This window comes from Bos mutus, chromosome 25, assembly GCF_027580195.1.
Source record: "Bos mutus isolate GX-2022 chromosome 25, NWIPB_WYAK_1.1, whole genome shotgun sequence".
NCBI classification, from domain to species: Eukaryota; Metazoa; Chordata; class Mammalia; order Artiodactyla; family Bovidae; genus Bos; species Bos mutus.
This window is the reverse complement of record NC_091641.1, coordinates 6,021,908-6,046,774: the sequence shown is the minus strand read 5'-3', so window position 1 is coordinate 6,046,774 and position 24,867 is coordinate 6,021,908. Positions and strand designations below refer to the sequence as shown.

At 57.0% G+C, this 24,867-nt stretch overlaps 1 protein-coding gene across 2 annotated transcripts; it reads left to right on the top strand.

Annotated features, from left to right (window-relative positions):
* Window positions 1-602: 602 nt before the first annotated feature.
* Window positions 603-24,637, top strand: DNAAF5 (dynein axonemal assembly factor 5). 2 transcript variants are annotated; one of them, XM_070362193.1, is made up of 13 exons: window positions 603-1,240; window positions 1,908-2,092; window positions 5,455-5,579; window positions 6,066-6,184; window positions 9,012-9,244; window positions 9,772-9,984; window positions 11,353-11,496; window positions 12,727-12,895; window positions 13,928-14,075; window positions 18,089-18,239; window positions 19,060-19,216; window positions 20,546-20,737; window positions 23,580-24,637. In XM_070362193.1, the coding sequence occupies exons 1-13, from the start codon at window positions 622-624 to the stop codon at window positions 23,714-23,716; spliced, it is 2,592 nt and encodes an 863-aa protein (XP_070218294.1). In that variant the 5' UTR covers window positions 603-621; the 3' UTR covers window positions 23,717-24,637. The 2 variants fall into 2 exon arrangements, with proteins under 2 accessions (XP_070218294.1, XP_070218293.1); XM_070362192.1 differs by having other exon boundaries at window positions 19,060-19,309.
* Window positions 24,638-24,867: the final 230 nt, after the last annotated feature.

Sequence of the window (24,867 nt, the reverse complement as noted above, 5' to 3'; positions counted from 1 at the left end):
CGTGGACTGTAGTCTGCCAGGCTCCTCTGTCCATGGGATTCTCCAGGCAAGAATACTGGGGTGGGTTGCCATGCCCTTCTCCAGGGGATCTTCCTGACCCAGGGATCGAACCCAGGTCTCCTGCACGGCAGGCGGATTCTTTACCATTTGAGCCACCAGGAAAGTTAACTTTTATGAGAGTTAACTATTATTCACCCCTTATAATACCACCACGGCCGTCACGCCAGGAAGCCTTCCCAGCCTACAGAAAGTTCCTTGCCATTCATCCCTCACGCTGATTAACCTGCCACCCACTAGACCAAGACCCCAGCCGACAAGACCAGGCTGGCCCGACCCGGGCCTGCAGGAGACGAGGGTCACAGAAGCCACTTGAGAATACGAAAGGGCACGACCACCACGCCTCACCGAACACAGGTCCGCAGCAGCCAGCAGACCTGGACCCCGGCCCTGGCCAGCGTCCCTTCAGTTCCCCAAGGCCCCGCCCCGCCCCCGGCCGTGTCCTGCCCACGCCCGAGCTGCCAATAAAGTTGCGCTCGGAGCTGACCGGAAAACGTGCCGTAATCCGCACCGCGGCCGTCGTAAAAGCGCCGGTCTCCCCTGGTGACTAGCAACGCGGGGAAGATGGCGGCGCTGGTAGCGCCTGAGGCCGCGGCGCCCCAGGGCCCGACAGAAGCTGGGGAGACGACCGAGGCGGCGGAACTGAGCCGCTCCCTGAGCCGCCTGCTGCCCGGGCTGGAGGCCGACAGCAAGCTGGGTCGGCGGCGCGCTCTGGAGGCGCTGCAGCGGGTGCTGGAGGCGGCGCAGCCCGAGGCGCCCGACGCCGACCCCGACGCCGCGGCCGCGGCCTTCCAGGGCCCGTGGGTGCACCTGCTGCTGCCGCGCCTGCTGCGCCGCCTGACTGACCCGGCCGAGGGCTGCCGCGCGCTGGCCGTGCACCTGCTGGGGCTGGGCCTGCGGCGCGCCGCGCGGCCCCGCGACGCCCTCCCGCGCCTGCTACCCGCGCTCGCCGCGCGGTTGGCCAGCCCCGAGCCCGCGCGCCGCCCGCCGCCCGAGGCCTGTGAGGAGCTGCGCCTGGCGCTCGTGCAGCTGCTCGGCCTGGCCGTGCGCCTCACCGGCGCCGCGTTCGCGCCGCACCTGGACGACGCGGTGCGCGCGCTGCGCTGCACGCTGCTTGACCCCTTCGCCGCCGTGCGCCGCGAGAGCTGCGAGTGCGCCGCCGGCCTGGCGCGCGCCACGCCAGGTGCCAGCCCCCCGTCCCCTCCCCGGTGGCCCCCTCCCCGCGCCCTCCTGCGGCCCCAGCCCGAGCGCAGCGCCTGCCCGCAGCGAGCGCCACATCTCCCGGTCTCAGCGCCGCTCCTGCGCGCCGGGCCTCTCCTCTGGGCTCCCGCACCCTGGGCAGCAGTGAGCCAGAGCCTGCCTTGATCTTAGGACTTGAGCGCTGAGAGAACTCGCTGGAAGTACCACTGAAATAGCGACCTCATACAGGTCTTAAGCAGCGGCAGAACTGCAAAGCCGGAGGGTCCATCTGGGTCCCACGAAGACCCCCCAGGTCCTGACTTTCTGTGAGGCCCGTAGAAGCGGGGTGGCTTTGCCTGAGGCGATGCTGGTGCGGTTTCCCGTGCTGCGTGTCTGGCTCTGCAGGACCTGGGAAGGCGCGGTCTCTCCCCACTCGGCGTCCCTTTCGGGCACCTGTCGCAGCCACTGGCAGCTTCAGGCTCTCCCCTCCCAGCTGCTGTGTTCAGCTGACATGAGGTCCAGCCCCAGTCCTCCGAGAGAGGTGCTGTTTGAGTCGCTCGTCCTGTCCCTGTGCCTCTCCCAGTGCTGAGGGTGCAAAGCTCCCAGCAGAGCCAGGCCAGAGCGGAGGCCCACAGGCTCCCCTGGTGACTGGTGGCCTCCCCGCCCCACAGACCACTTCCACATGCAGTCGGAGTCCCTGATCGGCCCCCTGATGCAGTCCATCTCCCACCAGCACTGGAAGGTGCGCGTGGCCGTCATCGAGGCCACGGGCGCGGCAATCCAGTTCGGCAGCGGGAAGTCAGTGGATGATGTCCTTCCGCACTTTGCTCAGCGGCTATTCGACGACGTTCCCCAGGTAAGGAGAGTTTCCTCCGGTCAGTCCCTTTTCCCACCAGAAGCGTGCCAGTGTGCTATTTGTCACTTACTCACTTTTGTCCTTTATTAAAGATATTATATGTGACACCAAAATGTCCTTCCCAGTCACAGGGTGTTCCTGTTTCACATTTTTGAGAGGCTCAGGGAGAACTGAATTGTCTTAGTGGATTTATTATACTTAATTCTGAACAATGGGGACGAGGCCTGTTTGCTTTTAGGAAGAAACTCTGAACTGAGGGTTTCCATGGTTTGTAGATATATGTGTAACGTGCTGTCCATCAGGTGATTTAATTGAAAAGCCACAGAGGTTGGCAAACCAGGAGGATTGGAGCCAGGGTTCATGTGTTTGGGTAACTCCTTCCCGTGGCTTTGGGGCCTGCGGAGACAGACAGACAAACAAGACAGGCAGGCAGGCAGGTGGAGGAGAGAGAAGCAGCTCTTTTGTCGGCAGAAGCCCGCTCAGAGTCGTGGATATCAGGCTGTGAGGAGCAGAGTGAAGGCCGCAAAGTCAGGCACTCTCCCACAGGGAAGAGTGGGTGAAGGGCCGCCGTCCCGGGGCAGGAGCAGCGGTGGTTGCTGGTGGGGGCCTGCAGGGCGGGCGACAGCGGCCCCTGTGCCCCGGCAGAGGGAACGCCAGCCTTCTCGTGTCCTGTCTGTCAGTACTTACATGCCGTTGCGTTCCTTTGCCACGGAAATCCTCCATGTCTGAGGCTGGGGCTGGGATGAGTGCGCAGAGCCCCACTCGCAGCTGGCCTCCTCCAGGCCTGGGTCTGTCGACCCCAAAGATTGCTCTCTAGCACCCCAGCTGGCCTCTAGCCACAGCCACGCTGGGTCATGTTGCTTGTTTTCTTCTTCTGTATAATTGAAGTGCACACTTGATGCGCAGGGTTGTGTTGATCTTGGCTGTACAGCAGTGATTCAGCTCACACGCGCGTGTGTTAGAGCCCTTCCCGTTAGGGTTTATCACAGGTGCTGCACGGGTCCCGGTGCGGCACAGGAGGGCCTGTTTACCTGCACGTGTATGCTGATTTGTGTCTGCCAACTCCAAGCCCCCAGGCCCTCCCTCTGCGCTCCCCTCCCCTTGGCAACCCCAAGTCTGCTCTGTGTGTCTGTGAGTCTGTTCATAGATGGGTTCAGCTGTGCTGTGTTTTACATCCCAAATATAAGTGGAGTCACAACGGTGTCTGCCTTTCTCTGACTTACTTCACTTAGTGTGATCATCTTTAGGTCCATCCATGTTCTGCAAATGACGTTATTTTGCTTTTTGTGGCTGAGTAATATTCCGCCGTATATACAGGCACCACATCTTCTTTATCCGTTCATCTGCCCGTGGGCGTCTAGATTGTCTCCATGTCCTGGCTGTTGTGAAATCTGCAGTGAGCACTGGGGTGCATGTATCGTTCTGAGTTCCGTTTTTCTCAAACATTTGCCCGGAAGCAGGACTGCTGGACCGTATATTAGCTCCGGTTTAGTTTTTGAGGGAGCTCCGCACTGTCCTCCTTACTGGCTGCGTCAGTGTATATTCCAGCCGACAGCGGAGGAGGGGTCCCTTCTTTCCACACCCTCTCCAGCATTTGTTGTTTGTACACTTTTCCAAAAAATTTTTTTTCTCCTTTATTTTATTTTTAAATGTTTTGCTGCACCGGGTCATCATTGTTTTCTCCAGCTGTGGGAGCGGAGGCCGTTCTTCGTCGTGGCGAGTGGGCTTCCCACCGCAGTGCCCTCTCTTGCTGTGCGGCACAGGCTCTACACGTGCGGGCTTGGTTGTCTGGCAGCCTGTGGAATCTTCCCAGACCAGGAGTCAAAGCTGTGTCCCCCGCATTGGCAGGCGGATTCTTAACCACGGGAAGAGCAGTAAAGTTCATTTGGAGACTTTTTAATGATAGCCATTCTGACCAGTGTGAGGTGACAGACATCTCATTGTGGTTTTGATTTTCATTTCTTTAGTAATTATTGATGTTGAATGTCTTTTCATGTGCTTGTTGGCCATCTGTATGTCTTCTTTGGAGAAATGTCTATCACGGTCTTCTGCCCATTTTTTTTCTTGGGTTTTTTGCTTTATTGTTCTGGGGTTGTATCAGTTGTTTGTATATTTGGGGAATTAGTGCCTTGTCAGTCACGTCATGTAAATATTTTCTCCCAGTCTGCAGATTGTCTTTTTGTTTTGCTTATGGTTTCCTTTGCTGAGCAAAAGCTTATGAGTTTGATTAGGTCCCAATGGTTTACTTTTATTTTCTCTCTCTCATGTTGGGAGACTGACCTAAGAAAACATTGGGATGGTTTATGTCAGGGAATGATTTGCCTATGCGGTCTCCTAGGAGCTTTATGGTGTCATGTCTTAAGTTTAAGCCTTTAGGACATTTTGGGTCTCTGTGTGTGTGTGGTGTGAGGCTGTGTTGATTTCCATGCAGCTGTCCAGCGCTCCCGACTCCACTTGCTCTTTTCCGCTCCGTATGGTCTTGCCTCCTGTGCTGAAGGTGCAGTGGCTGTAGCTGTGAGGGTCATTCCCGGGCTCTCTTGTCTGCCCCACTGACCCGTGCAGCTGTTTTTGTGCCAGCGCCGTGCTCTTGTGATGACTGCAGCTTTGTAGTATTGTCTGAAGTCTGGGAGAGTCATGCCTTCAGCTTTGTTCTTTTCCTTCAGGTTTGTTTTGGCAATTCTGGATCTTTTATGGCTCTATATAAACTTCAGGGTTATTTGTTCTCGCTTTATGAAAAATGTCATGGGTAATTTGATAGGCCTCAAATGAAACCTGTAGCTTACTTTGGGTGGTGCGGCTGTTTAACAGTATTCTTCCGCCCGAGAGCAAGGTGGGTGTCTTCCCACTGCTCTCAGTCATCCCCAGTTCCCTTCACTAATCTTTCTAATTCTCGGCACGCAAGTCTTCCACCTCCTTGGTCAGGTTTATGCCCAAGTATTTTAACTTTTTTGGTTGCAATCTTTTAAAAGGATTTTTTTTTTTTTTTTGCATTCTCTATCTGATGTTTCATTGTTAAAGAAATGTGTTGTTAAGCTCGCTTCCTCTCTGCAGGGGGCGTGGTGTGTGCAGGCACGCACGTCACTTTCTCAGACACAGGCAGCTGGCGCCCAGCCTGCCCAGGAGGTTCCCGTACAGAAGGCTGCGGACACGCCACAGGGCTGAGGCAGGGCCATGGAGCCTGCTGTGGTCAGTGAGGGTCTGGCCTGAGCCTGGAGGACGAGGGCTCAAACCAGCAAGACTAGGCATCCTGGTGGTCTGTCCCGACCCATGATGCGGGCAGCAGAGCTGCTGGCGCAGCGAGCTGGCTCTGGGCCCGGCGGTGCCCACACCGGGGAAGGCCGCTGACCGTCTCTGGCCTGCAGGTGCGCCAGGCGGTGATGCGCGTGGTGGGCGGCTGGCTGCTGAGCCTGCGGGACCGCTACTCCTTCTTCCACAAGCTCATCCCACTCCTGCTGAGCGGCTTCCACGACGAGATCCCCGAGATCGCGTAAGTGACGACGTGGCAGCCGCGGCCGGCTCCAGGTGCCCCGGGCCTGCCCGCTTTCCTCCCAGGCGCGGCCTCTCCTCCGTTGTCATTTCCTGCGGCGGCGGCTTCTCCTCTGGGCCAGAGCCCCCTGCAGCCGCCCCTCCTGCCTACTGAGCGGCCCCAGGGCTTTGACCGGGCCATTTGCACCTTCAGCCCCTCGCCTGGCTCACAGACAGGAATTTGTCAGGCAGGGCTGAAGCCAGCCGACCCACGGGTGAGCTCTCTCAGGCGGAGGCCCCTGTCCCCGTGAGCGCCCCCCAGTGCCCCCGTCCCCATGGGCGAGCTCTCTCAGGCAGGGGCCCCGTCCCCGTGGGCGCCCCCCAGTGCCCCCGTCTCTGTGGGCGAGCTCTCTCAGGCAGGGGCCCCGTCCCCGTGGGCGAGCTCTCTCAGGCAGGGGCCCCCGTCCCCATGGGCGCCCCCTGACCTGCGCTGTGTCGCGTTCGGCAGGTGTGAGGCGAGCACCCTCTGGGAGCAGGTCGGCCTGCAGTGGCAGACGGAGAACGAGGAAGACCTCAAGGACAAGCTGGACTTTGCCAGCCCTCCCCCAGCCCACCACCCATCGCCAGGTGAGTGCGGTGGCTTGGGCTGATGAGGCGGGCACTGGAAGGAGCGCCCTCGCAGCCCCAGGCCGGCCTCCCTGGGTACGTGAGGACACGCTGGCTGAGAAGCGCGGGGCTCGGGGGAGTTCTGAAAACGGGGCGCTTTGTCAGCTCATGGAGCTCTTCTGTCAGCGTCACCCGCAGAGGAGACACGGGCCCAAGGGGGCTGCAGTCCTAGCGATTCGGGCGACACCTCCTCAGAACAGAGGCTGCCATTGGCGGGCCCCCGTGCTGCCCCGCACTGTGGTCCTGCCAGACTGTGAGCACCCGCACGCACGTGTGTGTGTGTGTGTGTGCGCACACGGGCACCCACATCTCCCTTAGCTCCTGAGTCAGATCCGAGCTGCGTTTCCGAGGAAGCCCCTGCCTGCCAGGCCCCAGCCCCGCTTCTTGCACCAGGGCCTTGCGTCCATCCAGTTTCCCGTGTTGAGGAAGCACTCTCTGTCGGGGCCTGAGGCCCCCGTGAGCCTGATGGGCGGCTTCGTCACTGCAGTGCCTGCCGGTGCTCTCTCAGGATGCAGCCGTGATGGGTGACGCTGGCCGGGACAGAGCCTGGTAAACGTGCGCCAGGTCACTGAGCCTGGGGCCTGCGGGCCCCGCCACAGCTGGTCGGGTGGAGTCAGGGCCTCGAGGGTTCCGAGCGTGCTGAGCTACAGGGCACAGGTGTCGGCACCTGGCTTGCGCCTGGCGCCGCTCGGTGAGGCCCAGGGGGCGGCTCCGCCCCGCACCTGGGAGGCCTGCACCTCTTTTTTCTGGCCTGTCGCCTCCTTTCAGGAGCGTCACCTCCATACCGCGCAGCTGCTGTCGCCTCCTTTCAGGAGCGTCACCCCCATACCGCGCAGCTGCTGTAAGGGGAAATCACACATGTTTCGGAAAAGGTACAAAAATTAGTTGCTAGCAGGGACTTTTCTGAGTTACTGAAGTTTGAGGACTCACCATCTTCTGAATTACGACATCTGCCATATCACGTACAAGAATGGAGGTCAGAGCATTGTTGGAGTGAGACCACATGCCCGCCTGCCCGCGGACCCCTCCCCAGACCGTCCTAACATGGCCTCTCATCCCCCAGACTCGCCGCAAGGGACCAGCATCAGCAGGAAGAAAAGGGCATCGTTCTGGCTTTTTGTCTTTTGCAGAATTATAACAAGCTCAGTTAAACAGCTGACAGGATCTGAGTCTCTGGAACTAAGTCTCTCATACACCATGGAGACAGAAAAGTCACAGGAGCAAACGTTCAAAGGGGCTTCGTGGCTCAAGCTGTTCTTTCTACTAAAGCACCCTTTAAACTCTGAGTTGTCACCGTCTCATTTCTATTTCTAGAGTTGTTTTGAATCTTTAAGATGAAAATCTTGTAACCAAAATCCTCGAAGGCTTTTTTATAGAAATTGAAAAACTTATCCTGAAATTCACAAGGAGATGCAAGGGACCTAGGGCAGGCGAAACTTTTAAGACGAAGACCCAGGTTGAGAAACCAGCACGTCTGGCTTCAAGACATAAAGCCAGAGTGAGCGGGCACGGAGGGGTTGGCATCAGACAGACGGGCTGTGGGCAGAGAGGAGTCCAAAGACAGACACATGGGTGGCCTCTGGATTCGGATGAGCTGCAGAGACGGCTCAGGGAAGAAAGCCGGCTCCCCTGGGCCTGGATCCCCTCCTCCTGACGCACGAGGCTGACCTCCAGTGGCTTGAGGGCTTGAGGTAGGACCCACACACTCCACAGAGGAACGACCGGTTCTCAAGACAAAAACGCCTGCTCTTTGGAAGACGCTGAGAAAGCGCAGCTGAGGGCACAGAGGGGATGTTTGCAGACTGCGTGCAAAGGACGCGCTTCCAGAGCACAGAGGGAAGGGCAAGCTCAGCAGCAGCAAACAATTCAGGTTCAGTGGGTAAAAAAGAAATTGAAAAGACACTTGCCTGAAGACACACAGATGTCAAGTAAGCCCTGAGAGAATGCTGCGGGTTGCGGATGGGTCCTGAGGAGAGTGCGCATTAGAGCAGCAAGGAGACACCGCCTCCTCTAAGCCTGCCCTCCTCTAAGCCTGCCCGGCAGGTGGTGTAGAGGAGCCCAGGTCCCGGGCGTGGCGGGGGGCGGAGCCCGGAGCAGAGGGAGGACACGTGGCTGCTGTGAAAAGCCATCTTAAACCATTTTCTTAAACCGTTATGTGCCTCCCTGCCCAGCGCCCACCCGAAAGAAGAGCTGTTGGCAGCAGTGTGCACCAGGGCAGATCAGGCGCCCATCAGCAGGTGGACGGCCAGACGGACAGACTGCGGTGTGTCTGTGCAGTGGCGCACGCTCAGCAGTGAGGTCTCGTGTGCCCCAGCACGCGGTGGGCCTCAGCGTGCCTTTTCGCGTGGAGGGAGGCCTGCAGAGAGGGCCGTGTGCTGTGCAGCTGCGCTCACAGAAGGTGGAAGAGGCAGCTCCTCCGCGGTGACCGGAAGCCGACCGAGCTCCCTGAGGGAAGGGTGGGCGGTGGGCGGTTGTCGGGAGCACAGGGAGCTTTCTGGGCGATGCGTGCGTCTTGTCTTGAGAGCCGTGTATCCATTTGTTAGCACTTTGAACATGTAGTTTAATGCATGTCACGCCTCAGCATTGCTAAAAACTTTCAAGTAAGTAATGACACTCTGTAGCCTCATTTCCCTCTGTCTTCAGAGTCGGGCTGAGTTCTTTAAGACCTCAGAACAAAACCTGTAGGTCTGCCTTAAATGAGGAACGTGTGCTGAGTGACTTTCCACACGAATCGTTGAGGTGTGTGTTTCTGAGTGTCACTGTCTCCCTCCACCTTAACGACCCGCAGGGAGCCGCCCGGGGCTGGGCTGCCGAGAGCTCGTGTTCAGAAACCTCTCCAAGATCCTCCCCGCAGTCTGTCACGACATCGATGACTGGGTGGCGGGCACCAGGGTGAAGTCGGCGCAGCTGCTGGCCGTGTTGCTGCTGCACGCAGAGGACCACGTCACACAGCACCTAGAGCCCGTGTTGCGCGCCCTGCTCCGCGCCTGTGCCGACGAGGAGGCGGCCGTGGTCAGCAGCGTGAGTGGCGTCTGCGGGGCCCTGCCCTTCCTTCTCAGCTCTGCCGGCCGTGAACTCGGACCTCAGCAGACACACGGTTTCCCCTGTGTGAAGGTGTAGATGTGCCGTGGCCCCCACGCGGCCCTGGGCCTGTGAGGAGTGGTGTGTGAAGGCTCTCCTTAAGCGCGTGCGGGAGAAAACACATCCTCCACCCGCAGGCCCTGCGGTGGTCAGCTTGCAGGGACTGCGGGCAGGCAGACATGCAGAGCAGCCCCCAGGGTCCAGCTCAGGCAGCCGGGCCTCAGGATGCTCTGACAGCCCTCCCATGAGCCGGACGCGTGACTTCCTTCCCCTGGCAGTTCTGAGCTCATGGGAGGACTCACTTGTTTTCATGAGCATTTGAGCAGGTGCTAGGAGGAAACGTGCCTGCAGGGCTGTTTCTGGGGGTGAAAGCATATGAGACAGATGCCGAGCAGTATTGGTGGGGTGGCAGGGAGAGGGGCAGCAGCCTCAGCGCCCCCCACCCATTCCCGCCCCTCCCCGCCCAGTGCACGAGGTCTGCAGAGCTGGTTGGCACCTTCGTTAGCCCGGAGGTGTTTCTGAAGCTGATCTTGTCGACACTGAGGAAGTCACCCTCGCCCTCTGGCCTCCTGGTCCTTGCCTCCCTCATCCAAGGCTGCCCGAGGGAGGCTCTGCGGCCACACGTGAAGGTCATCGCCATGGAGCTGGCGCAGGCTCACATCTGCCAAGGGTCTGAAAATGTAAGCGTGCAGGGGAGAGGGTGGGGATCGTACAGTCAGCCCGTTTCCATGGTGATGCCATTCCCTGCTGGGACCATCCACGCGTAGGCAGTGACGGTCACCCGTCCCTCAGGCCCCTAGGGGAGAGCCAGCCAACAAGGAGGCTGGGGTGCAGCCACCGATGTTCTGTTTGGACCCATGCGCTTCCTGGCCTGTTCTGCTCCATCCACATGGCGCACAGGCAGTCCTCAGTCACACTGGCCACACTTCGAGTGCCCAGTATTTGTGGCCAGTGGCGTCTGCCCACCCTGTCGGTCCACACACCTCTCGGACACCGTGTCTGCACGGCAGGCTTGTCCTCACCGCGTCACTTGCCTTCCAGCAGGGCTCTCAGCAGGCAGCCTGATTTGGCACCCATCACTGGGCACTGTGCTTGGTGGTTACAAACTTATTGTCTTAAATTGAGCAGTAACTCCATTACATCTGAAACTGAAACAATCTAGGTAGTTAGACTTGGTCATTCGGAATAATTTATAATTATTTGCTGTTGATGGAAAAATAATGACCTTGTTTTTGTTTGGTTGTGATGGTCTTAAACCTTGACTCTTTGCATTGGAATGTGGCCCTTCTGTCTGTCTCTGGAGCAACAAGGGTTTGCCTCACTGGGCATCTGCTGTCACTCTGCAGGCCCGCGGGAAGCTGGCCCCTCGCCAGGTAACACTCAACAGGGGCGGCCGTGCCCACAGAGGTGGACCAGAGCGGGTCCCAGCTACCATGCTGGGGACATACACGTGACTTGTATACATGACCCCCATCCTGATTTTCTGTCCTCTGTGAAACACAGCAAAGCAGACAGTAAGGGGTGTTGAGGTCTTCCTGTAGGGGCCATCCCACGCCCACTCCTGGCCCCGTTGCACGATTGATGAGGCTGGAGCCTGGGAGGTGAGCGATGGGCTCAGCCCTCCCAAGGTGCGACCCTGTGTTCCCATCAGTCTGGAAGCGTCTTTTGAGTCATAGAATTTTATATATTTTTGTTCACTGAGCATTATAGGAGCTCAGAAGTACACAGAGCGGAGGGGAGCAGTGTGCACCCCTCGTGCCTGCTGCGCCTTCCCGGCCGCGTCCCTCTGCGGCTTGACTGGGCGAGGGAGGCCTGGGGTGTTTGAAGCAGACCCAGGGTCCCTGGCCCCTCCAGTGTGTGTCACTGAACTGCATACGGAACCCGAGATCCTCGGGCTCAGCAGGGGCTCGGTCTCCCTGCTGTGAAGAGGGACGCCCTCTCCATGCTGATGTGCGGAAGCCGGGCCCAGCCCGCTGTGGCTGCACGGCGGGGCCTCGTCTGGGCTGCCGGGTGGGCACGGGGTGGCTCACGTGCCGCTTTCTCTGCAGCGCCTGTACGGCGAGCGCCTGCTGCAGTGCGTGCAGGCCGTGGTGTCCGCGGGCCGGGAGGACTGCCGAGGGGCCGGCGAGCCGCTCCTGGAGGTGCTGGTGACCGTGCTGGCGCTGTGGGGGCCCACGGGCCTCGGCGACAAGGTGAGCGGGGCCTCCCGCTGTGCTGCAGCCCCTGGACTGTGGCCGCCGTCCGTGGTCTCTGCTCTCAAACTCCACGTCTGGAGCTTGCCCACCGAGCTGATGACCACAGACGAAAGAATCTAGACCATTTGGGCGTGTCTTCCTCAAGGCAGCCTCAGGGGGACCCAGGGTTTGAGATTCCTTCCCACTGAAGTTGACTTCAGTATCTCAGAGTAAAGACGCTACTTAATCTTGGAGAAACAGAAGAAAGGAGGCCTCCCTGGTCGTTAACAAATCTGCGTTTAAGAGGGGTTGAAAGATATAGGAGAGGAAATATTATCATATTTTCCCTATTTAGTTACAGCCCAGCTTTCCAGTCACTTCCGCTCCCCTGGCTTTGTATTTAACTTGAAACCTCCTGCCGTCTAGCTCCCCGCCACTGTAAGGACCAAGCGGAGGCAGGTGTCTGGCCTCTTCTCCCTGAGCTGAGAACTCAGCTTCTCCCCGGTTCCTTCTCCTCTCTGCCCACACCGTGTCCAGGACTCACACACACCGCCCTGCCTTTCCCCAGTGCCTTTCTAAACTTTGTTTTGTCTCTTGAAAGTCCCCCTGTCTGGAGGGCCCGTGTCTGAGCTGGCGGTTTGTCACCACAGGACCGTAAAATTTATATTAGAAAAGTCGAGTTAGTCCTCAGGGAGGGTCTGCAGGCCAGACTCGGGTCCCGGGCAGAGTGCCGAGTGCGTCCTGTTCCTCAAGCCCGAGGCGGGGGTGCGGGGTGCAGGGCTGCGAGGCGGCCCCGGCTCCATGGTCCAGTCTGCCCTCCCCGCTTTGCCCCCAGCGCAGCAGACGCACCGTCGCCGCTGGTCTGGTCGAGTGCAGAGCTCAGAGAGGGGCCTTGGACACCGCCTTCGCTGGCCGCGGTCTAAGGCTGTCAGCTCAGTCCCTGAAGCTGCCTGGTCCCCTTCTCTGCAGACAGAGTCCAACTGCCCCCGCCCTCTGCCCTGCAGGGACTGCCCCGCCCTGGGTTGTGCAAAATGGGGGCGGGGGGGGTGGCGCGGTGAACCTCCTGTAAGTCACGTTTGTCCGTTTCATTTGTTGTCCAGACAGGAGGGCCGTGGGTGTGGGAACCCAGGTCATGTGGCATGTGCCCGAGTGGCTCTCTCTCCCTCAGGCGTGAGGACAGGGATCTCCAGTGGGTTTGTGAGTCCCACATTCATACTGACTGTCACAGCCGGCGACTTGCTCCCCCAGGTTCAGGAGACGCTGGCCGCGCTGGCTGCGGTGGAGGGCATGGACGGCAGCCAGGACCTCTTCCGAGCACATGTGAGCCCCCTCCTGGAGTGGCTGGCTGCCTCGCACCGGGACTGGACCGGCCACTCCGTGGAGCTCCTGCAGTTGGACGTGGTGCTCAGCCACTCAGGTGAGCCTGGACGGGTGCCCCGAGCTGGGTTCAGAGCATGGGTGCCGTGGCGGCTCTGGCAGCCCCAGCGCAGACAGGCAGCGCTGCTCTCACCCCCCAGTCGGCCACGCACCAGACCCGGTTCTTCATTCACTCGTGATCACTGTCGCCTGTGGGGACTGGCCACTTTACACCCTTACTTTAAAAAGTGCTGAGAATGTTACAGTGAAGAGTTAATGTAACGTGGTCTTAAAAGTCTGCCCAGGCACACGTTTTGATGTTAAGCCTTGAACGCGTGACTCAGCGTGGTGCCTGTGTGGCCCGAGCTCTTCAGTGGCGTCTGCATGCTGTCCTCTCTGCCCAGGTGGCTTCCTGCCCTGCGGGTTAGGGGCGCGGGACGGAGACCGGAAGGCAGGAGGGGGCGGGCAGCCTTCCTCTGGCCACGCTTGTTCCACTCTGACCCTGGGCTCTGAGGCGATGCCTCTGGATAGACTCAAGTCCTGACTGGGTACGGAATCAGCAGACCGGGAGTGAACCAGAGGTCCTGAGGGTGGCCTTTGTCTCTTCTGACACACACATCCCAGGTCAGCACAGGGCCTGGTGGGGAAGGCAGCTTGTGTGACTCACATCCAGACCCAGAGACCCTGTCACCCCGTCACGGGCGGGCTCAGGCCTGAGCAGCGTCGCTGCGTTTGGGATCCTGCCAGGCTCAGGCCAGGGCACCTCTGCTCCGTCTGGTGACGGGTGGGAAGGTCGTTGGCTGCCAGGTTCTGGGCACACGTCCAGCAGTTTTTATACTCTTGAATAGTTGATTTCGACTGGTCTTTAAAAGACTGCTTGACTTCAGTGATTTTATGAATTTGGTGAGATGTAAGAAGAAGGAAAAGTCCACATGGCGAACAGTTAGAGCCGTGGCGGGGTGGGGTGCACAGAGGGGCCCGTGGCATCCTGTGCCGAGAGCGTCCCGCGCGCCGTGCCCCACACGCCGCCTCTCGCGGCCAGAGCAGCTGCAGGGCTCCACCTTCCCACCCTCCTGCCGCGCCTGTCTTCTAGGCCCTGCCCTCGGAGAAGCCCTGCCCCAGCTGGTCCCCATCCTCAGGAGCTGCCTTCAGCCGGCCAGGGACCCAGCCATGCGCCTGAAGCTCTTCTCCACCCTGACGGGCGTGCTGCTGGGAGCCCCAGAGACGGTGGATTCACAGGGGTAGGTCAGCTCTGCCTCCGTGCTGCCCCCCCGCCCCAACCCCCCACGCTGAGTTAGGGCTGGGTCGTCCCCACCTGCCCTGACGCTGAGGTCTCTTGGGGACTGCAGTGACCCCGAGCTCTAGGCCCTGCTGTTCTGTGGCTCCCTCGCCCCACCCCGACACACCGCCCCAGGGAAACAGCACAGTGCCAGCCCCAAGCGCACCACACAGAGACGCTGAGTCAAAGCTGTGCTTGTGTGGCCATTAAAATTCCATCAAATGAAGTTTCAGGGAACATTGGCTCCTGATGGTTTATACATGACTGTTCTCAGCTCTGCATGGTTTCTGGTGCCTTTCAAGCCTCACAGAGTTGATTGAATGACCGCGGAGTTCAGAACTTAGGAAACGCATGTTCTCCAGAGGGACTGGAGGCAGTAAACACCCAGGCCTCCAACTCAGGGCTTCGGAGGGGAGGGGAGCACGGGGCAGGACACGAGTCGGAGTGGAGCCGTTGGCAGGACGGGCGGCAGGCGGCAAGATGCTGTGAGCTGTTTGGGATCTGAGAGAGCAGATCTCAGCTGTCAGCCTGTCCTGGACATTCCCAGGGAAATAACAGGTCATCATTCAGACCTCGCCTCTCTGGAGGTTACTCTGATCTGCTGTTGGGCCTCTAGCCAGTCCATCGTAATGCAGGAAGTTTTATTTCCTACTTGTGTGCAAAGGCTTCTGGGGTTAGGAGAGACCATAGACGGTACGGAGTCAGCCCTGGCACCATCCCGAGTAGAGGACCCACAGCCCAGTTGCTGCCCCTCGGGCCCCTGCTCCCTGAGGACAGTGACTCCCCAGGAAAGACGCCTCCGTGCTGGGCTGAATTCCCTCAAGAAACTGTGCTCAGAGGCTTCTTGTGGGAAGAGAGTCGCTCAGTTTCAAATATTTAGTGAAAGTATTAGCTGTTTTTCCAGGCAGGAAGGACTTTGGGAAACAGCACCTGCTTGGTTTGGAACTTTAGGATTGTAAAATCATGGCGCCTAAGACAGCAAGGGACCCCTGTCCCCACCCCGGCCCACCCCATCCTGTAAGGACCCCACAGCCGGAGGACAGAGGGCGGGGGCACTGGTTGGAGCAGGAATCCCCAGTGATAGAGGGCTGCTCCCCGCTCTGGGCGCCCAGTCGTCGATGGAGCGGTCCCCAAGGGCGGAGCCATCCCCTCGCGTCGTCCCCTGATGTTGAGCCATCCCCTTGCACAGAGCGGTCCCCTCACGCGGATCCGTCCCCTCACATCGTCCCGACGCGGAGCCGTCCCCTCGTGCGGAGCAGTCCCCTTGTGCAGATGTTACGGAACTCCTCTCCCATAGGGCAAGACTGGATGCTGGTGGGTCTGGGTGAGCCTGTGGACCCCCGCGCTGGGCTTCCTTGTCTCAGGACCCAGCTTCGGATATATGTGTGTGCTCCGCGCGCAGTGGGACTCATCCTTTGGGAATCTGCTGCATTTTCTGCTCCCGGCACCTCACTGGAGTCAGAAGCAGCTCAGGTGGCCGCTGCCTGCCCCTCGTCGCCAGCCCCGAGGCCTGTGTTGCCACATTGTGTGGGTCACCTCAGCCAGGACGCGAGACTGACCTCTCCAGAGCCCCTGCTGGATCACTTTTCAGGAAACAGCAACTCTTTGCTGAAAGAACTGAAGCAGGTTAGCATCACTACGAACAAAGCTAGTGGAGGTGATGGAATTCCAGTTGAGCTATTTCAAATCCTGAAAGATGATGCTGTGAAAGTGCTGCACTCAATATGCCAGCAAATTTGGAAAACTCAGCAGTGGCCACGGGACTGGAAAAGGTCAGTTTTCATTCCAATCCCAAAGAAAGGCAATGCCAAAGAATGCTCAAACTACCGCACAATTGCACTCATCTCTCACGCTAGTAAAGTAATGCTCAAAATTCTCCAAGCCAGGCTTCAGCAATACGTGAACTGTGAACTTCCTGATGTTCAAGCTGGTTTTAGAAAAGGCAGAGGAACCAGAGATCAAATTGCCATCATCTGCTGGATCATCGAAAAAGCAAGAGTTCCAGAAAAACATTTATTTCTGCTTTATTGACTATGCCAAAGCCTTTGACTGTGTGGATCACAATAAACTGTGGAAAATCCTGAAAGAGATGGGAATACCAGACCACCTGACCTGCCTCTTGAGAAACCTATATGCAGGTCAGGAAGCAACAGTTAGAACTGGACATGGAACAACAGACTGGTTCCAAATAGGAAAAGGAGTTAGTCAAGGCTGTATATTGTCACCCTGCTTATTTAACTTCTGTGCAGAGTACATCATGAGAAACGCTGGGCTGGAAGAAACACAAACTGGAATCAAGATTGCCAGGAGAAATATCAATCACCTCAGATATGCAGATGACACCACCCTTATGGCAGAAAGTGAAGAGGAACTAAAAAGCCTCTTGATGAAAGTGAAAGTGGAGAATGAAAAAGTTGGCTTAAAGCTCAACATTCAGAAAACAAAGATCATGGCATCCAGTCCCATCACTTCATGGGAAATAGATGGGGAAACAGTGTCAGACTTTATTTTTGGGGGCTCCAAAATCACTGCAGATAGTGACTGCAGCCATGAAATTAAAAGACGCTTACTCCTTGGAAGGAAAGTTATGACCAACCTAGATAGCATATTCAAAAGCAGAGATATTACTTTGACAACAAAGGTCCGTCTAGTCAAGGCTATGGTTTTCCTGTGGTCATGTACGGATGTGAGAGTTGGACTGTGAAGAAGGCTGAGCGCCGAAAGAATTGATGCTTTTGAACTGTGGTGTTGGAGAAGACTCTTGAGAGTCCCTTGGACTGCAAGGAGATCCAACCAGTCCATTCTGAAGGACATCAGCCCTGGGATTTCTTTGGAAGGAATGATGCTAAAGCTGAAACTCCAGTACTTTGGCCACCTCATGCGAAGAGTTGACTCATTGGAAAAGACTCTGATGCTGGGAGGGATTGGGGGCAGGAGGAGAAGGGGACGACAGAGGATGAGATGGCTGGATGGCATCACTGACTCGATGGACGTGAGTCTGAGTGAACTCCGGGAGTTGGTGATGGACAGGGAGGCCTGGCGTGCTGCGACTCATGGGGTCGCAAAGAGTCGGACACGACTGAGCGACTGAACTGATCTGAACTGAAGACCTGGGAGGCCTGTGAGTCCCCCTGCACCAGGTTTGAGGTGGCGGCACTGGTGGCTCTGGAGCGCCCCCTGCTGGGGGTCCTGGGGCCCTGGCGCTAGTCAGACTGACCCGCTCCTGGAGCCTGTTCTGTGCAGCCTATTCACTTCCTCGGGACACAATCGATGGGTCTTGTGTTCAGCGGAATAGCGTTTGCGCCACCAACAGAGGCCTGTGGGGCAGAGGAGTTGTAAGAAGAGCCAAGGCTTTGCCCTGGGCTTTGGGTGGGGCCTCAGCTGTGGCTCCGCGGGGCAGGGTGGCCCCGCCCGTCAGTGGGGCTCGGGGCTGCCATCCTGGTTTCATTTTGCTTTGTGTCTGTCCTGACGGCGTGTTGAGAGGAAGGGCCCCAACCATGCTGGCGCAAATGTGCACGTCTCCCGGTGTCCTGGCGCGTGGGACCATGGGGACAGCCCAGGGTGCCCTCCTGTTGAGGTGGTGGCTGTGGTCATAGCGACTTCACATCCTCTCAAGGACCGCGAGGCCTGTCTCTGTGGGGGTGCTGCCCTTGGAGTGACTCGGCATCCCAACGATACTCCCGGAGGGGTGGTGGACAGGGCAGCCCCTCGGCCACAAAGCAGGAGGGAGGCTGGAATATATGGCAGCCCTGGGGCCCGGTCCCGGGAGAGGCAGCAGGAGCCCCCGGGCAGCCGAGGGGGAGCCCCACGGCCCTCAGAAACTGTGTCCCTGAGAAGCGCTTGCTGAGCGTCCAGTGTTTCGTTTCTGCTGTTTCCTCTGGCCTTTTCCCTCAGGGCCATGTGCTCCCCAGACAGAAGCGCTGCCTTCAGGGAGTCTGAATGCCCCTTACCCGCTCTCTCCTTCTTCTACTCTAGGCAGCTTCACGGCTACCTGGACACCCTGCTCCAGGACATCTTCGTCCCCAACCTGCAGTGGCATGCCGGGAGGACGGCCGCAGCCATCCGCACGGCGGCCGTGTCCTGCCTCTGGGCGCTTGTCAGCAGCGGGGCCCTGTCGGACGGGCAGGTAGGGCTCGTGCGTCCCAGGCCCAAGAGGGAAGGGGATGTGCCCTGGAAGAGCGCTCGCCTGAGTCTCCTGTCCTGACAGCCGCAGCAGGAGGTCCCAGGCAGACCGAGGGCGGGACTGGGGGGCTGCGGGCAAGCAGAGGTCTGGGGGGAGAGTCTGGGTTTCCCTGGGTCACCTGGAGGGTTTCTCAGGTGAGTGTTACCATTTATGAGGAAAGACCCTCACAGGAGCCTAACCTGAGTGTTGTTTGTATTCATATCTCATTTAGAGGGGGAGCTGAGGAAAGAGTAGAAGTAGGGAAGACGGTGATGCCTGAACGGCTGTTACTTAGGTTAAGATGTCCGCCTCGGGACTTCCCTGGTGGGCCAGGGGCTGAGGCTGCACGGTCCCAGTGCAGGGCCCGGGATCGATCCCTGGTGGGAGGGTGTGCCGCAACTGAGAACCGCATGCCACAGCTGAAGGCGCTGCATGCTGCGGCTGGCACAGCCACGTTCCTTCGTAACCGTGTTTACAGAAACGGCCCCTAAGCGTCACTGGACGGGATGCCCGGTCCTGCCAGCAAGTAGTGGGCTGTGTAGGATCCATGCCTGAGACTTTCTGAAGAACACATTTTTTAAGGATCAGCTGACCAGTGTTCAAATTATCTGAATTTGAAATCAAGACTCAAGTCTGCTTCTTACATAGAAATTTCAGAACAGCGTTCCAGACTCTGATGGTTGCATTAAAACCAAGTCTCTCCCATTACAGGCTGTGCGCATGGCGCGTGCGTAGCGGTCTCTGTCCAGCCGTGACCCACAGCTCACGTGGTTTCTTATTGCAGATACAGGACATGCAGGAAACATTGATGCCTCAAATTCTGACCACCCTGGAAGAAGATTCTCAGATGACTCGATTGATTTCATGCCGGATCATTAACCTGTTTTTAAAGACCTCTAATGGTGTGATTGACCCAGACAAACTCATCAAGATTTATCCTGGTAGGACATTCTGTCCCCGGTCACGTGTGTGTGTGTTTGACAATTGTTTCTGTCGGAGGAAGAACGGGAAACGCTCCCTTTGCTTCTTGTCAGGTTGGTGCTGAGTTTAAACATGGCCGTGGTGTGTGTGACGTCACTGAGTAAGGAGCGTAACAGGAGGAACAGGACAGGCACCTGTGGAATTGCGGGGTGGGCTCTCAGACGGCCCGGGAGCCGGGGGCCGCCCTGCAGCGGGCAGCGTCTGCACCCTGGGAGTGCAGGCTCCCGCCTCACGTGCGCTGTGCCACTGCCTCCTGGAGCCTGAGCACCAGCGAGTGAGACACACACGTGCAGCGCGGGCCTGCCGCCAAGGACCTCGGGGCCCGTGGGTGCCCTCGCTGGAGGCGGGTGGCAGTGCAGGGCCTCTGCCGTCTTCTCTGAGCGCAGTCATGGTCCACAGAAGGCTGCAGGGCCAACAGCCTTCAAAACAAGCTGAGCGCTTCCGGCTGCAGGCTCTGTGGGAAGGGTGCCTGAAGGTGCCAGGAGGCAGGCGAGGAGGACAGGCGTTCCCTCAGAAAGAGGAGTCAGCAGTCCCTGTGCCCAGGGCTGTGGTAACCCTGAATCCACTGCTGGGTGAACGTCTGATTCCCTGCCAACAGCTTAGAACCAGTGTTGGCTTGGAACCTGCTGCGTGTTTCAGGATGACCTTTCATAGAAAGTGAAAAAAACAAGTTGAGGAAAGCGCAAATGGGAGCACCGAAACCCTGGGGGCACCTGGGGGGCAGAGCTGAGTCTCTAGAAGACGCCGGTCGTGGGGCTGGCATCTCGTGTGGGCTCTGAGGGAAAAGCACCCGTTGATAAAAGTCTCTCCCGTTCACGGGAGTGTTCCTGCCCCTCGGGAAGGACTGTTCCCCCAGGACGTCTGGTCCCGGAGACTCAATAGAAACAGCCATCACGGTGGCCATCATGTCACCAGCCCTCCTCTCCATCCTCAGAGCCACTGTGGGCAGAGAGCAGGGTCAGCACACGCCCTTCCTTTGCCATCCACGCGGCAGGGAAAATGGGGCGGCTGGGGCATGACACCTGTGAATGACTGAGCCTGAGCATCTCGGAGCTGGGGGAACCCCAAGGCCACCCTGTGGGTCAGAGGGCGCAGACTCCCAGGCCGGCCAGTCACGCCTCCACACGGTGTCCATGGAGTGCACTCCTGGGCCAGAGCAGCTGAGGGTCCCAGGACACCCCTTCCCCAGCACCTGCGGGTCAGTTTCCTGGGATGGGTGCTGGGAGCTTAGCTGTGCACACCGGCTCGGGAACCTCTGCTCACACTCTTGTCTCTGCTCCCGCCCCCAGAACTCCTAAAGCGCCTGGACGACGTTTCTGACGATGTGAGGCTGGCAGCCACCTCCGCCCTGGTCACCTGGCTGCAGCGCGTCCAGAGCGAGGCCTCGAAGTGCTGCTACCAGAGCAGCGTCCGGCACCTGTACCGCGAGCTCCTCGTGTACCTCGACGACCCGGAGCACGCCGTCCAGGACGCGGTGCTGGGTAAGAGCCTTGTCCCCACACGGGCCGGCCACACAGGGGCCGCTGGCCGGCACTGCAGCTCTCAAGGTAATAAGAGGTGACCTGTCTGGGGTGACTTGGAAACCGCTCGCAGCGGCAGCAGCTGCGAATGGACAGGTGGTCTCGCTTTGTACCAGGAGCCAGCACACGTGCTCACGGGGGCTCCTGACCAGACGTCACCCTCCCCGTTCCTGCAGACCCCACACCGTGAGCGGGGCTGCAGAGACTGCCTCACAGGCACGCGCTCAGCCGTGGCCGACGCCCCACCTGACAGCGAGTGTGTCCCAGCGAGCCTGCAGGCACACACCGTCGCCGAGCGCGCAGCCACATCGGGTCACCGGGCGCCGCGCGCGGGCTGGTCTGAACGTGCGTCCCGCGTGGCAGTGCCGCACGCAGCCCCTGGAAGCCCTCGGTGCCCCCCCCTCGCCTGTCTCCCTGTCCCTCCTGGGCTTCAGCAGCCACGCGTCTTCACTGCCTCTGTGGTTTGCCTTTTCCAGAACATCATATTCTTGAAATCATGTGGTATGAAGCCTTTTCATGTTGACTTCTCTGACTTGGCAATAGGCGCTTGAGGTTCCTTTTCATGGTGTGAGGGCTCATTTTTTAGCTCTAATACCTCGTCTGTGAGAACCAGTTTATTTATACCCTCACTGATCATTTTATAGAGGCATCTTCATCACTTCCAAATTGTGATGATTATTAAGCTTCTCTAAACATCTGTGTGCAGGTTTTTTGCAAATGTAAGTTTTCAGCTCCTTTGGATAAATATCAAAGATTGTGATTGCTGGCTCATATGGTAAGAGTATGGTTTGAAAGTGAAAAGTGAAAGTTATTCAGTTGTGTCCGACTCTGTGACACCATGGACTATATAGTCAGTGGACTTTTCCAGGCCAGAATACTGGAGTGGGTAGCCGTTCCCTTCTCCGGGGGATCTTCCCAATCTAGGGATAGAACCCGGGTCTCCCACATTGCAGGCAGATGCTTTACCAGCTGAGCCACCAGGGAAGCCCAGGAATACTGGAGTGGGTAGCCTACCCCTTCTCCAGCGGATCTTCCCAACTCAGGAATCAAACTAGGGTCTCCTGCATTGCAGGCGGGCTCTTTACCAGCTGAGCCACAGGGAAGCCCGAGAGTGTGTGTGTTTTTTAAGAAATCGCCCAAGTGGCTGCACCATTTTGCAGCGCCGCCTGCAAGGTGAGAGTCCCCGTTGTCCCACAGCCTGCCAGCAGGTGGCGCACCGACTCTGGCCCTTGTGACAGGTGTGTACTGGCCTCCTTGTTTCAATTTGCATCTCCCTGGGGACATGCCATGTGGGGCATCTTCTCACATGCTTACATCTGTATCTCTTCTTTGGTGAGGTGTCTGTTAAGGTCTTTGGCGCTTTTTTTAATTGGGTTGTTTTTTAAGACTGTAAACATGTACATGTCAGTCCCAGTCTCCCAAGTTATCCCTCCCCACTTTCCTTCTAGTAACCATAGAGTTTCTGATTTGCAAATAAGTTCATTTGTATAATTTTTTTTAGATTTCACATGTAAGCAGTATCATATGATGTGTGTCTTTCTGTCTGATTTACTTAATAGTACAGTCTCTAGGCCCATCCATGTCACTGCGGATGGCACTATTTCATCTTTTTATGGCTGAACAATAGTCCATTGTGTGCACGCGCGCGTGTGTGCATGTGTGTGTGTGCGCACGTGTATGTGTGTGCGCACGCGCTCGCATCCACCTGCCAATGCAGGACATGCAGGCTCAGTTCCTGGGTCAGGAAGATCCCCTGGAGGAGGAGATGGCAACCCGCTCTAGTATTCTGGCCTGGAGAATCCCGTGGACAGAGGAGCCTGGCGGGCTGCACTCCCTGGGGCCGCAGAGAGAAGGACATGACTGAGCACGCATGCACAGCAGTACAGGAGGGCTCCCTTTTTTCCACGCCCTCTCCAGCATTTGTTGCTTGAAGGCTTTTTAATGGTGGCCATTTGGCCAGTGTGATGTGGTGCCTCCCTACAGTTTTGATTCTGCTTCTCTGACAGTCAGCGATGTTCAGCATTGTTTCCTGTGCTTTTGGTGAGAAATGTCTGTTTAGAATTTCTGCCCACATTTGATTGGGTTATTTTATTGTTTGCAGCTGAGTTGTAAGGTTGTTTATATATACATTTTGGAAGTTAGTTCCTTGTTGGCTGCATCACTTGCAAATAAGTTGTATTTTCATTTAGTTAAAATATGTTTTCTCTTGAGACTTCTTCTTTGCCCATTGTGGTATTTGGAGATGTGTTGTATGACCTACAGCTATTGGGGAGTTTTTCAGTTATCTCTTTGTTACTGACTTCAGTTTAATCTCACTGAGGTCTGAGAGCAGGGATGATAGGAGTCCTGGTGAAGGTGTGTCTCACGGCCTTGGCCGTGGTGTGTTTCGTACACGTTCCGTAGGAGCTGAGGGGAATGTATGTTCTGCTGGTGTTGGATGAGACGGTCTGTAGATAGCAGTTGATCACTGGTGCTCTTGGATTCTGCTTTGCCCGACTGCCTGCTGGCTCCTCCCCTTTCTGAGAGGAGTGTGTGGGAGTCTCCCGCACAACAGTTGATCCACCTACTTCTCACAGCTGCCAGTTTTGCCTTGCATACTGTGACACTCTGATACGGGGCTCATACATAAAGATCGTTACGTCTTCTTGAGAACTGACATGATCATTACGCAACGCCCTCCTTACCCCCAATCACTTCCCTTTCCCTGCAGCCTGCTTGTCATGGCTGTTGTAACTGTAATATGAAGCTAAGGTTGGCTTAGTATTTATTTCTGGCACCATAAAAGCGTGTTCCTGTTTTGCAGAGGCCCTCAAAGCAGGCAGCGTCCTCTTCCCCGACCTCCTGGTGAAAGAGACAGAGGCTGTCCTCCACAAGCACCGCTCGCCCACCTACTGCGAGCAGCTCCTGCAGCACCTACAGGCCCTGCCGCCTGCCCAGTGACCAGAGTCCTGGGAGCAGAGCCTCGGCACAGCAGCTGGAGGGAGGCAGACATGCAGCCCTCGTCCTCACCTGGGCTGGAACTCGTGGCCTCTGAGTCTCGTCACAGGGCACTGTCTGCCTGCAGCGAGGACCCTCCCAAGCAAGCCTTGACAGCAGAAGAATGTATTCGCCAAGCCCCTGCCCAGTGCCTCCTGGGACAGCTTTTCACACCCAGCAGGTTTTGAAATAACTTCACTGAGTGGCTTCTGTATTTTTGTGTCTTACTCATACAGTCCGTTAAGAGGGCTGCCAGAAATCGACAGCTGCCTTCACATTAAATGTCAGCTGCTCATTCTGGCAGCCTCATCCACGCGCTGTGTTCTTTAGGCTATGAGTGCTGCTAGGTTCGAGGGTTATTGGTTCTTTCTTGCTTAAATGCCCACCAAGAAAGTTCTTGAGTGTTTATAAAGGAAAAAGCCAAAGTGATTAAAAAGAAATGTTGTTTAAAAAAAAAAAAGAAGATGAAATGTTTCTTCTTTGGATTCTGTCTAGTGAAACTGTATATCTCAGTGACGAGACTGAAAAGAATTTGAAACTTTAAGAACTATTATCAACAAAATCTTCCGCTTTTAAAATGTTACGTGGGTTGTATTTGGTCACAGTATTTTCTCTTAGATCAGTAATGCTGACAGTGTTGAAAATAGGATATTTAATCAAATATAATTTTGGTTGCTATTGTACTTAGCAGTACAGTAAAACTGTGTTATATTTTCCTGCACTTTCTATCCCCAAGTGCCTAAAAGATTTCATTTTAAGCATTATTTCCATAAGCCAAATATTTATGTTAACACAAGAAAAGAAAATGTTCTATTTTTTCCAAAAATCAAAGATTAACATTTATGCTTTGGTATTTGAAAATATAACTTAAAATATTTATTATAATTATTCTGTATGCCTGTCTTTGTGTGTCTTGGTAACTGAAATTAAGACTCATTTCTTCCTCAGATTCAACCTCACAGCAGCCTCAAGAATCCTGGGCCTTTGGATTGGGGGGAGGTGGGGGCGGGACTCACTGCTCGTTGAGGTTCCCTGTGTGGACACCAGGTGGCAGGCGCTCCAAACAAGACCAGGGCGTCAGCAAGGCTTCCAAGGGCTTACCCTCCAGTGGGGTC